The 12,772-nt window shown below is 45.2% G+C and overlaps 1 protein-coding gene across 4 annotated transcripts; it reads left to right on the top strand.

Moving 5' to 3' along the window:
- Positions 1-357: 357 nt before the first annotated feature.
- On the top strand, positions 358-12,611 carry LOC138627212 (transmembrane protein 198-like). Of its 4 annotated transcripts, none has more exons than XM_069709406.1 (5): positions 358-700; positions 9,839-10,089; positions 10,196-10,771; positions 11,310-11,458; positions 11,601-12,611. In XM_069709406.1, exons 2-5 carry the CDS (start codon positions 9,936-9,938, stop codon positions 11,748-11,750), a joined length of 1,029 nt encoding a protein of 342 aa, XP_069565507.1. In that variant the 5' UTR covers positions 358-700; positions 9,839-9,935; the 3' UTR covers positions 11,751-12,611. The 4 variants fall into 4 exon arrangements, with proteins under 4 accessions (XP_069565507.1, XP_069565534.1, XP_069565524.1 ...); XM_069709433.1 differs by having other exon boundaries at positions 11,310-11,387; positions 11,601-11,750; XM_069709423.1 differs by having other exon boundaries at positions 11,310-11,399; positions 11,601-11,750.
- The last annotated feature ends 161 nt before the right edge of the window (positions 12,612-12,772 follow it).

Here is a 12,772-nt window from a genome sequence, read left to right as displayed (position 1 = left end):
ATTTGATGCTTCGGCAATATCTTTTTTTTTTTTTTTTTTTCTTCAAATTGAATTGTATTGAATTAGAGAGCAGAAATTCAAAATATCCTGACTGACTGTTATCATTTAATATGAGGTACGGCTGGCGGTAGCTCTTTGAAGCCCCCCCCCCCCCCCCCCCTCCAACGGCTCAACTGCCAACCCCGGCTGGATGAGGGGGAGGGAGGGGGGGGAGGGAGGGGGAGGGCAGAGAGGGAAAACTTTTCCTCCTTTGTGTTTTTTTAAAGTGCCATTTACTACAGCGGGGAGAGAAAAAGAGAGGAGGTGTGTGAGAGAGGGTTGTTAAGATTTTCCAGAGAGAGAGACAGAGAGGGAGAGAGGGAGGGAGGGAGAGGGAGAGGAGGACCGGGACGTGGACGTCTTCAACGGTTCATTTCAGAGTTTCTCCGGGAGAGAGTGAGGCGGCCGCGGGGAGAATGGAAGCCAGCTAACCTTCCTCACATCTGCCGTCAGACAGTTGGTTGGTTTTTTTTGTCCCTTCTTAAGAAGATTTGCATAAAGAAGCGACGGGAACCAAACGACATGCCGTCGGTGTGGTGAGCGGTTTAAAAAAAGCGCCTGGGGATAACGTTGAGAGAGAACCGGTTCTCCCTGGTACCCGACCGGTACCCGACCGCTGCTGGGTTTCCTGCCTGACAGGAGACGTTACAACCGAACATCGGTAAGTTTTCAAACTCACTTTAAATACAACGAACCATCAAGATATTCCTGAGTCTTATCGTCCTGCTTTGTTGATCTTAGCATGCTTGTTTGTAAATCCGTGTCAGTGGACGTTTGTTTTCAGTTTACAGCAGCAGGGAAACAAAAGCCTCATATTTCATCAGGGATGATGATTGATTATATTTGAATGATCCCAAACTGATCGATGCCAAACTCTCCAGCTGGAAATGATAGCTGCTCCTCTTTCAAGGCTTTTTTTTTTTTTTTACACTCGAGGCACAAGTTATGCTTTTAGCCTTTGAGGACCGAGACATAATGATCCAGGATAATACAGGCTTTATTGGTGTGCAGTGAACCAGACGTTTGGACCCAGTGTAATGTGCTTTAATCACTACTGGCGGGACTCGGCCAGTTCTGCTGAAGTCCTGAGAGGGACATGCTAAATTTAGCCTTTCCTTGCAGGTTTTAATCCCCCCAAAATGAAATCCCCATCCAGGACTGTGAACTCCTACAGGTGGTTGGGTTCCTTCCTCTGTACTCACCCATGATGTTGAAGTGTGTATTGCTAAACAATGTGGAGCCATCTTTGAGCTTTTAAAAACACTTCATGCCTCCTGACAGAGAGCCCAGCCCTGCGGTTCTGCTCTGCGATCCAGCCAGGGAGTGCCTCTTTGGTTTTTTGGGGCAGTGTGATGATAGCCTGCAGGTCCTGTCTTTACTGGGGGAGCCCAGTCTGTAGTTACAGCCCCTCAGTGCACCCCACCCACCCCCATCTTTACTTGACCTACTCTGTCAGCCTGCACCAGATGGTTTGGCCCCCTTTGAAAATGGCAGAGAGGAAACCCTTCCCTGCTTTGGGGGGAAGAGGAGAAGGCAGGAAAAGAGGCATGAAGAGCAGTTTGATGAAGGTTCGACTGCACATGTTGTTTTTCATTGGACCTTTTAATTAGCACTTTGATGTTGAAGCGTGCCAACACCACACCTTAAATGATTAAAAACACACAATATGAAGAAGTATTGAACACTAGACTTTAGTGACAACACCACGAGAGCGTGCACAGCAAAGGAGGAATTTTTACGAGGACATGTTTTAATCTGAAGATAATGGCTGTGTTTGGATCTGCTTCGGATCTGTGTTTTAGTTTTTCCCCTCAAAACTAAACAGCCAAAAGTTTCTTTCAGACCTATTGAAATATCGGTCGGCTTGCCCTCTTCTTCAGTTTGAAACGTGTTCATAGTATTTTATAGTATCAACAAAAGGCATACTTCTCTCTTTTTCGTTTACGTCATAATACATATTCAATACAAAATCTTGCTCAAATGGGGAAATTCAACTTTTATTTTCAGTTGGAAAAAAAGACGAGTCTCCATCACTTTCTGTGTGGTCACTTAAAAACCAGTTTAGCCATTCATTTAAAAGTGTTAATAGTCTATATTCACGAGTAATCACTGGGAGCCAGGGACAGAATCATACTTTCTACTCTGATGTTAGTCATCATGTGTCATTTGAAGGCATCACAAGCACTTTGATCACAACCGTGTTTAATCATGATGGTTGAGATGAGTTGACTGTTGGATCATCACGTGGCCTCCTGCATTCGTCAGTACGCACTCACACGTGGACAAAATGCATTTACTCATAAGTATGCCATCGTGAATAAGAGCAGTGTTAAGGAAGAGCCGCACTATGTACTCTGTGCAGGACTTATTAATGTAGTTAATCTAATAGCGCTCGGTGCTCGGTACCTGTGGCTCTCTCCTCTTCCAGGAAAGTGCATCACGGTTGTATTCCTGGAACAGATTTATTCATGAAGACTAGAACAATACAATAAAGAGAGGTAAACACACAGAGTACAGTTATAATAATCCCAGTAATATTGGGTCTCTGTCAATTTTCTTTACTTCCTGTTCATTCTGGCCTTTGTCCCGATCAGTTTGGAAAATACTCTGAAAGTAAAATACAGGTCGTTTTGAGTTTGAGTCATGTTTTATATTGCTGAATATGGTTTTAATAAGGCAACCCTCTACTTGTTTACCTCTACTTTTGACAGAAGTTAAAGGAGAGCCGAGCTGAAGAACAACACGGGTTTGCGTTAGACTCGGAGACTTCGGAGCATCTGGTGACTCCCGGGTGCAAGAAAAACACTATTGTCACATGGAAACCGCATAAGAAAAAGAGATGGCAGTAATTTAGACAGCCATCCATAGACTACTTATAGTGCTTTAAACATTGGTTGTAGCTGTGACGTGAAAGGGGAGTCGGGTTGGCTGGGAAAAATGCAGGACATACGTGATATTTTAGGGCCGTGGGATCGCCGTAGGAGGTACAATTATTGCAGACTGGAATTTTACAAAGAGGGTTGAATGGCTGCTCTAAATGACAGAGCTGCAGTGGAAGTGCTGTGGACATATATAGGCACTGCACTGGAGGTCTGCACCACCGCCGGGTCCCGATTCCTCTTCTGTATCTATCGACAAATGATGTCTACTCTGTCTGTCGTGCTGCGACTCCCTTTGTAGAAAGCAAAGATAAAAACTATGATGAAGTTGTTCTTGGAGGTGGAGATGAAGGGTGGTGGTGTCTGCATGGTTCCACTTAGACTCTGTCCTCCAACCTCGTGTTCATCAGCAGCATATATTATCTCTTCTACAGTGCTGTACTGTCAGTTTCTCTAACATATGGACATCAGAGTCCTCCACACCGCCTCCTAAACTCTGCCCTCCACCACAGAGACCTTAATGGAGCGTTGTGGGTCGGCCCCTCCTTACACTGCTCTCCTTCCCCTGCTGCTGAATCACCACGACTGCAGGCTTTACACGACTCCTTAGTGTGGATTTCACCGCGTTAAGGACCGCGTGTCGCCGTGACATGCAGCGAAACACTCATGCACCATCGACATGTGACTCTCTTCAAAAGGTTTCCTCATTGTGTTTCGCTTTTTTCTTTCCTTTATAAGCAGCTCTCTGCATTCTTACACTGAAAGACCCGTATTGTTTAGACTAAAGTCAGGCGAGCATGAAACTGGGAGATTAAGAGGGAAAAAGAAGTGTCACACTACCAATAAAACACAGCCACATAGGGAAAATGATTTGGCAGCGATAACACAAACTTGACTGATCGGTGTGGAATCAATTAGAGATTGTGAATGACTCGCATGTCGTCACGTGCAAGCGATTGAGTGCAACCAAATATTGCAAAACTCTCATACTTGGTTATGTCTGAGATTTAGGATCTTCAACCAGCCTTATGAAAAAATGATGGTGGTTGGCTGACTTGGATCAGTTTTTGGAGTTTAAGTAAAAAAAAAAAAAGCACCTGTAATGCACTAGTTTTATTGATTTATATGTTTAGATCTTTAGGAAGTGCGAGTGGAGAAAACATAGGAATGAAAAAAGGCCAGAACATGTCTTAGAGCAGCACACGTGTGACGTGTGTGCAAATGTTTCCCAGAGGCCACATACAGTCAACTCTGCAGTGTCTTTTACAAATTGACAAAAAAAAAATTTAAAACCAGGACATGAGTTGAGTTGCAAAATCATCACAGCGATGTTCTAGTTTTATTGCTGTTTTGTTTTATTTTGTTTATTTGTGTTTGGTTTTTCAGCAGTTAGGAAGTGTGAGTAGAGAAAGGTGATTCTGAATTAATAAGTAAAAGGGCTGAACTCAGAGCCCGACAGCAGACCAAACACTTGTCACTAAACCTCAGGGGTTTTGTTTGTCACTTATTTTTTTTTATTTTTTTTTTATCCCACTTTGATGATCAGTGCATCAGTTCGGTCTGAGTACGATCACACGAGGCTCCAGTTCAGAGTATATGAAGGAGAATTATGAAACCTTTGAGTTGGTTAAAGTGAAAACAGGCCATCATGTGGTGCTTTGTTCATTATGTAAGTAGTTACAGCAAACAAATATCTCAGCGGCTGCTCTGCACAAAACCCCCTCTGAAATAGTCCCAATCACCCAAGCGGAGCCACTTGTGTGTGTTTCAGATCAGCCTGCGAGCCAGACAGATACAGGTTTATTCCCTCTGAATTGCTGACCTGCTGCTTCCCGAAGGCCAAATTTCTCACTCATTTATTTGTTATCAGAGAACAAGCCCAGGATACTCCCTTGTTGTTTTTTTGAGTCTGAATTTCTCAGCTGAAATCTAAAATCTTGTTAAATGCTGACAGTCCAACCGTGACGTCGTGCCTCCGCTCCGTGTCACAAACACAGAGGTCACTTCCTGCTGAAACTCGATGTTCCACTTCCTCTTCTGGTCCTGAGCTTCCTGCTGTGGCGGGGCAGGAAGTTCGACGGGACATTTGATGTCTTGCTCAATGTGCTTCAGAGTTAAGATGTATGGACAGTTTTACGCTTCACACAATATGGCATCATATATACATATATATATATGCACACACACACACACACACACACACACACACACACACACACACACACACACACACACACACACACACACACACACACACACACACACACACACACACCCTGCGCTGTGAGGGTTTGCTTTATTCCCCTGGCTTCTGTTGTCCATCTTTCAGCTGGTTGGGGTGTTCAGCTGAAGGTGCCGTGATTTACAGCTCCAACTGTTCAGACCGCGCCGCATCTCGAATTCTTCCCCGAGTTCTCCGAAGTTAAGTTGTCCGACAGCCAAGTCACAACGCGGCAGGTTTCTGGGCGTCTCAGCTGGCCGCGGCCGTCAAGTCGTTGGAGCGCTCGCAGGATCCCGGGCTGGGGCCGCGCTCGCCCACCCCTTGATTAAACACACCCAAATATGCGGGGAACTCGTAGTCGGCCTCGCCTGCTCCTCAGCAGCTGAACACTCAAATGTGCACGGCTCAGCCCCCCCACAGGGTTTGTTGGAGGGGAGGATACTCGAGGGCAGAACAATGTTCCCAGAGATCATCTGCAGCTGATGCTGGTGTGAGAACTCTCAATTCCTGTCTGACACCTCTGAGTTCATGTAAGTCGCACTTTATTTCTTGCCTTTAACATCTAGATGTTTACTGATTGAAACTCTCTCAATGAGATTTGAAGTCCTTATAGCCTCTAATACCCAAGAAAGTCCACATCTGTAGTGAAATAGTCACGAAAAGTTTCAGCCACAGTCAGTTGGTTTTGATTTACTTTGTTTGTTGATTTTTGTGCTTTTTAACCCTCGTGTTGTCCTCGGGTCAAAATGACCCGCAGCTGTGTTCAACCAAGTTCTATTTTATTTCTATATTTTTATATTTTTTTAGGATCATCATTCTTTAAAGAAACCCTCACAGCCTCCTCGTCACCAATGAGCCCAAAAAATATGAAAATAAAATAGAACTTGGTTGAACACAGCTGCGGGTCATTTTGATCCAAGGACAACACGAGGGTTAAATGTGAGTGTTGCGCTAGACAGGAAACAAGGACTGGATGAACCGTGTGGTTATCAGGACATCTCTCTGAAAACTCTCTGACCGATTTGTCATCACGTCTAAATTTGAATTTGCTCAGTCCTTTGCCTCACCTGTACATCCTGTTTGTTTATTTGTTTATTTAGATCCCCATCAGCCTTTGCATGGCAGCAGCTCTTCTTCCTGCCTCGGGTCCTCGTAATTTACATAGTGGACAATGCAAAGATACGCTTTCATACAACCCGACGTTAAAATAGTCCAAATAAAACAGTAAACAATGAACGCAATTTACATGACAGACAAATAGAGGAAACATAGACCAAAGATGCTCTGATCTTGTAGAAGTAAAACGACCTCCAGCAGCATTCAGAGTTAAATAATTGGGATTTGTCAGGTGCTAATTCTAAAAATACCATTTTCACGATCAGCCCATAATCACGGTGACGTTCTGATTTAACTCGGCCTCGTAGAGCTGCTAGCATGGCGGCCGCCTCTCGGTCTCGTTGCCTTGTATTGAATTAGTTGCCGGGCAGCTTCAGTAGGAACTTCGGCACTGGGCGTTTTTTTTGGGGGCCTCCAGAGAGTCCAGTCAGTAAGATAGATAGTTCTGCCTCTTGTTAGGAATCCCCCCCCCCCCACACACACACACCCCCCCACCTCCATCACTCACCAGCCCTCCCAAGGCAAATACTTTGGCACCCATTTTAAAGCAAACAACTCGGGATGTAGCAGTTTCCTCGCAGCTCTCAGGCATCTTTATGCGGTGCCCCTTGTTTTTTTGGTCCGCTTGGTTTCCTCTGAGTGCCACTAGAGGTCACAGCCTGGGCCTCAGAGGCTTTGTTTCGACCCATAATGGCGCTATTCTCCCACAGCGGCAATGACTCCCATGCCGGCTCGACACAGGACACCACTGTGGCTGAAGGAGGTGGTAACATGAGGCAGAGACATGGGAACGTACATGGGTGTACGTATGTGTGCGAATTAAGTCAATCACTGTTAGGATGGTGTTGAAATATGAACTAGTTCACACTCTGAGTGCTATTTCTGTATTGAATTTATCAGTTGACAAATACGCTGTGTAGCAGACAGGAAGTGAACCGGAGTTTGTTCGTTTTGATCGGTGCTGATGTCTTATTTTCATGGTTTAACTAAATCCAATAAGCTGACCACGAAGCATTCTTTCAAGCTCTTAGCCTGCTGCACGCAGTGGAATAAAGCACATTTTGTTAGTGTCTAATTAGAGTAAATACTATAATCTGCTACAGTTCATTGTAATGTGGCTATTATCTGTCCACAAAGCTCCCTTCAGATTGGATCATCCGCCGTGTAGATTTAGGTCATTATCTCAAACACAAACTGCAGGATGTCGTTTCTTACAGGTGCCAGCTGAGTAGCACAACATGGAGTCCGTCTCTTTATTTATTTGCGTCACACCCTCTAAAGTAAATACCTTGAATGGCAAATAGAGGTAAGCAGGTAAGCTCCAGGCAGGAAGTGGGCTGGGACAGGTATTTCATATCGAGACACACCAGGTGATCCACAACAGGTGTCACACTGGACGAACGCCAACGAGGTAAAAATGCTTGGAGGCGAAGCAGCAGCATCAAGTTGTGTACTAAATGTCAGAGGCAGAGTTTATCTTCTGAAGACTGTTGCTGTGCTTTAATACGTAAATATCTTTATGGTCCACACCCTCGTTTGACATTTTAACTGTTCCGCTTTGAAACGTTAACAAAACTTTCTCTTCTCGTATGACGGCAGATCGCAGAACCGCCCAAACACCATCCAAACTACATCTCATAACAGGGAGGGCTTTTTTTTTTTCTTAACCTCTCATCCTGTTCGGGGCCAGATGGAGCTGGAGTCCTCGCTGACGGAGTAAGAGAATCCGGTCTATCACAACATGGGTAGAAAAACACATGGATGCACATAAACATTTAGAATTTACTCTGAGTCTTCTAGGACGGAGAGGTAATTTCTCCTTTTGCTGATGTCAGGACAGTTTGCCACAAGTTTGGTTTTTGAAGTTATTTCATAAGAAACACATTTTTGTAGCAGAATATTAAACCTGACAAATCATTTGCTGTGTTCAAATGAGAAGAGTCCGTATGAACGGCGCCCTCTTGTGGTGTTCATGATGTCGGAACTTGAAATGTTCTCCGCCTCGAGTTCAGGTGTTGTGACGTGTTTGCTGACGTTAACAGAAAGGTCAAAGGTCGTAGAAGTTCACTTTGTGTTGGATGTTAAGCTGATATATTGTAATTTTAGTCATTTAGAGTTTGTCTTCATAATTTAGAGGATATTCTACATCTGAGGAAAATGTTGATCTTCCCACCGGCCTCATCTTTTCCCACTGTGCCTTTGCATTTCCTGCATCACGTTACCCGCCCTGTTAACGTGCTAAAGAGTTAGCATCTGTGGCGTCCAGACGCCGTCCACGTTGCCGTTGCTTAGTAACGGTGTTTTTACGACTTAACCACTTAAAAGGAAAACATATGGTGTACACGACTTCCCGTGTTGTAACCACGAGCTCATGAGTTCCATTTGAAGGCAGCAATAGTCATTTCTGTTGGTGAATTTTATTTTTATTGTTAAGAAAAGTCATAAATGCAGAACTTTAAAGTGTTAATTGACGCGCTGCGGCTGGCCACGTATTTTCTTCCCCAGTTCTGTCTCGTCTTTCAGCACAGATCTGGGACACTGTAGTTGTCAGATAAAAAACAGAAAGAGAGAAGAAGTCCTGAAGAACTGAGGGACTGAAGAAGAAAAGTTTCCAATGGTTTCATTTTTTCCATTTAAACTCATTCAAAGGCAGGAAACACAATTTACACAGTCCTGCATCTGACAACAAGGCAAAACAAAGAAGCCACATTTCAGCATGGACAAGAAAACAGATTTACTTTTGGTGGGAAGACGGGGAGGTAAACAGAACGGAGAGGAGCTGAGAAAAGGCAGCCGGACCGACTGTTCCTGACCGCTTCTCTCGAGTAGAAAACGTGAGTTAGCTGTAATCGGATCTCCGCTGTGGTGAGATCATACAGGAGGCCCGCCAGCAGCCTCGGAGAGAGCCGTCCACCCACGAGCCTTCGGCCCCACTGCAGCCCTCCGTGGCTCCCTGCAGGCCTGCCGGCTTGGATAGCATATATAATCTGACAGGAGTACTAGTTGGTCCTGAAAGAGAAAGATAAAGAAGGAGGGGAGACGGTGGAGGTGAAATATAAACTACCAGAATAACCTCCGTTCTGAATCTAGCTACACAGAAAAGTGGACTTTTTATACTCTAGTGTAGTTTATCTTGATTTTATTGCTCTAAACAATGTGTCTCCAAATTGTTGATGGTTGTTTCTAAATTCTGAACTGGAGAAAAACAATTTTCTTTTCAAGATTAATAAACTGATTAAAAACACATTAAATGCAATATCACAGTTGTAAATGGAGCAGGAGAAAGATAAAGTTACTCAGTCGACACCCCACTCACCACCGCCTGAGTTCATGACCTGAAGCTTGTCGGGGGGGAACAAAACTGGAACATGGTTCGTCTGTGAGTCCATGAGCTGTTTGTGTGTTTGCTGCAGCGGTGACAGCTGCACATACAGAGCAGCTCGGAACAAGTCGCAGTCGACCTGAAGATTTCACCTTCACCTCTGGAGCACTTTGTTCGTCTGTGTTCGTCTCTAGAAAAAAAAACCAACGCTTTTATCCTAAATGAGATTTCTCCATAATCGGTCACCACTTTCTCTTCCAGTCACTGAAAACCTGCTCCGATGGACCTGAGATAACGCCCACTGAAGTTCTACCCTCATCCTGAACTTCGGCCCGTCCCGGAGCCTCCGACAGTCAGCATGGCAGATCCCACCGGGCCGAGCTCTGAGGGGGCGGGGGCCGGCATTGCTGAGGTCGACACCTGCAGTTTGGAGATCGAGAGGAAGTATGATATCATCCCTGCCGTCATCTGCTCAATGTGTTGCCTGTTTGGCATCATCTACTGCTTCTTCGGTGAGGATCTCCGTCTGTGCTCACATTACGGTCTTATAACAGGATAACTGCTTATTATTAAATTCCTTCCCCCTCCCTAATTCTTTAAAATGTAAATATCTTCCAGGTTATCGCTGTTTCAAGGCCGTCATGTTCCTGTCGGGCCTGATGTTCGGCTCCGTCATCATTTTCCTGCTGTGCCACAAGGAGCATGTGCTGGACACCCAGCTGAGCGTGGAGGCCAGCGCAGGTATCGGCCTCGGCATCGGCCTCCTGTGCGGTCTGGTCACCATGCTGGTGCGAAGCGTCGGCCTCTTCATGACCGGCCTGCTGCTGGGCCTCCTCCTGGCTCTCGCCGCCCTGCTGGTCACCCACCAGTTCTACACGCCGACCACCATCTGGGTGCCGCTGGGTACTCTGCTGGGAACCGGCATGCTGTTCGCCGTGCTGACGCTGCAGTGGCAGAAGATCTTCACCATGATTTCCACCGCTGTGTTCGGGGCAGCTATCATGACGGTGTGCGCGGATTACTTCGTGGAGATGCTGGTTCTGGCCACGCACGTGTATGACTGCTTGCGCCTCACGCCCGGGCCGGCGCTGTGCTGGTACAGCTGGGTCATTCTGGGCATCTGGCCGGCGCTCAGCCTCATAGGAGTGCTGGTCCAGTGGAAACTGACGGACGACAGCTTCTCACACACTGAGGGTGAGGGTGATAATCACGGGTGCTGTTGTAGGTTTGGGTCGGGCCTGAATTGAAAGAATTGCATTCAGTAAAAGGTTCAGAAATCTTCCCTGAGTGTGGAGAGTAAAACACATTTATCCGAGACGAGAGCTGAAGATTTAAAGGAAAGATACAAAAATGTCTGACCTTTTTTGTGAATTCCTTAATTCCTGAACTAGCAATTCACTTAAGAATAAACAATAACGTGTTTTATTTATAACAAATAATAATCCAATCATATATCATCGCAAATAAAAGGCTAAATTCAACCTCTATTGAATATAAGGACTATGACCGATAAGAATTTCCGGGCCGATCCCGATTATTGGAAATCAAGGAGACCGATAACCGACATTTGGAACCGATATACATTTGATATGTATAGAATATGAAAATCTTTGTCGAAATTTGGAAAAACAAATAATAACACATTTTTCCACTTAAGTCCAAACATGTACTAAACGTTTAATATCGATTTTACATGCTGAAAGGTGCTCTCGAACTCTCCTTCCTCTCCTAGTTGTTATCAGTCGGCGGCAGAAGAGAGTCCAGCTGATGAGGATTCGAGAGAAGGATGCCAAGAAGCGGCAGCAGGCAGGTGGGCAGGAAGGCACGTACCGCCGTAAAGCCACCCCAGTGAAACGTTACGCTGGGGATCTTCTAGCACCGGTCAGTGTCGCCCAACATGATGTGTGCCGTCCTGATTATTCTGCATCATTCACAACAGAAAGCTGAATCGGAGCAGACTTTTGTTTTCAGATGGTTTCTGTCCTCCTCTCTCATCTCTCCCTGTGTTTTCTCCTCCTCTCAGAGCTACCTGCAAAGTCTGCGGGACAGACAGATGGGCACGGGCACTTCCCTTAGCAGCCTGGGCACCGCCAACCACACCATGATCGACTTGGACTACGACACCGGCTCCACCGTGCCCCTCACCGCTACGACTCCCGTCGTCAGGGTCTGAGACGAGGAGGGGCAGCTCCGTGCTCTCGGCTTCTCCGGCGGAAGGACTTTCTGCTCAGTCAGCGCCGGGCGTTCAGAGAAACAAGAGTCCTGCTTTCTGGGAAGAAGTAAGAACTCTATTTTTTTTTTTTTATGACGTAACAACCACTGCAGCCGGCGTGTTCCTCAGAGGAACGCTTAAAAACAGACACTAACACAGTAGAGTCACTCATTTCCACTCATCGTGTATTAAATACATAACAACAAGTACGAGCCTCAAAAAACCGACGTGTGTCTGTTTCGGTCGTGAACACGACCGAGCAGTTTGTTTGCCATCACGCGTACTGTACTTCAGAAGTGAGTCATCGCCATGAACTGTTGTGTTATTACCCGTATAACTGTGTGCTCGTAGGATTTATGGGAGTTTAAAGCGACGTTTGTTTTGTGTACTTTTTTTTAGATGGAGTGTGGTGAGTGTCAAATATGATGTGGATGTGTGGAGTATGACAAAGTGAAGCAAAAACTAAATGATGCAAATAAGAAACCGTTTGTATTTAAAAGCTCTTTTCTAGCAGCAGTCTGACAGCTCTGTGGCCTTTTTTTATGTTCCTGTTATGTAGTTGCCATCAGAACACAGCAGGCGGTGAATTTAGACTGTTGCATATGGAGGAAAGTTTTTATAATTTAATTTATAAAATGACAAAGTACCTGGTAGTGTTAAAAAAAGGACAAAAAAAAAACAAAGCATGTTTGTTAATTTGTAGCATTTTAAATAATTATCTGTTTGTTGTTTGAATTCTTGCGGGGACAAACGCACTTGTTACCTGAATCTGTAAATACTTGTGGATAGAAATGTCAAAGATGAATAAATGTGTTTGATAAAAACAGGTTTTTTTTGTCCTGCTCATCTGTCGAGTCAGATCGGTTGCACTGTTTGTCTCTCCGGGCTCTTAGCAACACTGGCAGCATTACTCACCAGATTTTTCATCCCCAAGAAAGAGGTCATGGGGAGGATTTCCTTCTCTGCGATTGGTTGGGGTTGCC

This window comes from Brachyistius frenatus, unplaced genomic scaffold, assembly GCF_029030835.1.
Source record: "Brachyistius frenatus isolate BFR_SWC_R1_liver_20210118 unplaced genomic scaffold, ASM2903083v1 Contig_4, whole genome shotgun sequence".
Taxonomy (NCBI): domain Eukaryota; kingdom Metazoa; phylum Chordata; class Actinopteri; family Embiotocidae; genus Brachyistius; species Brachyistius frenatus.
Note: the sequence above shows the minus strand (reverse complement) of the source record. Positions and strands in the feature narration are given on the sequence as shown.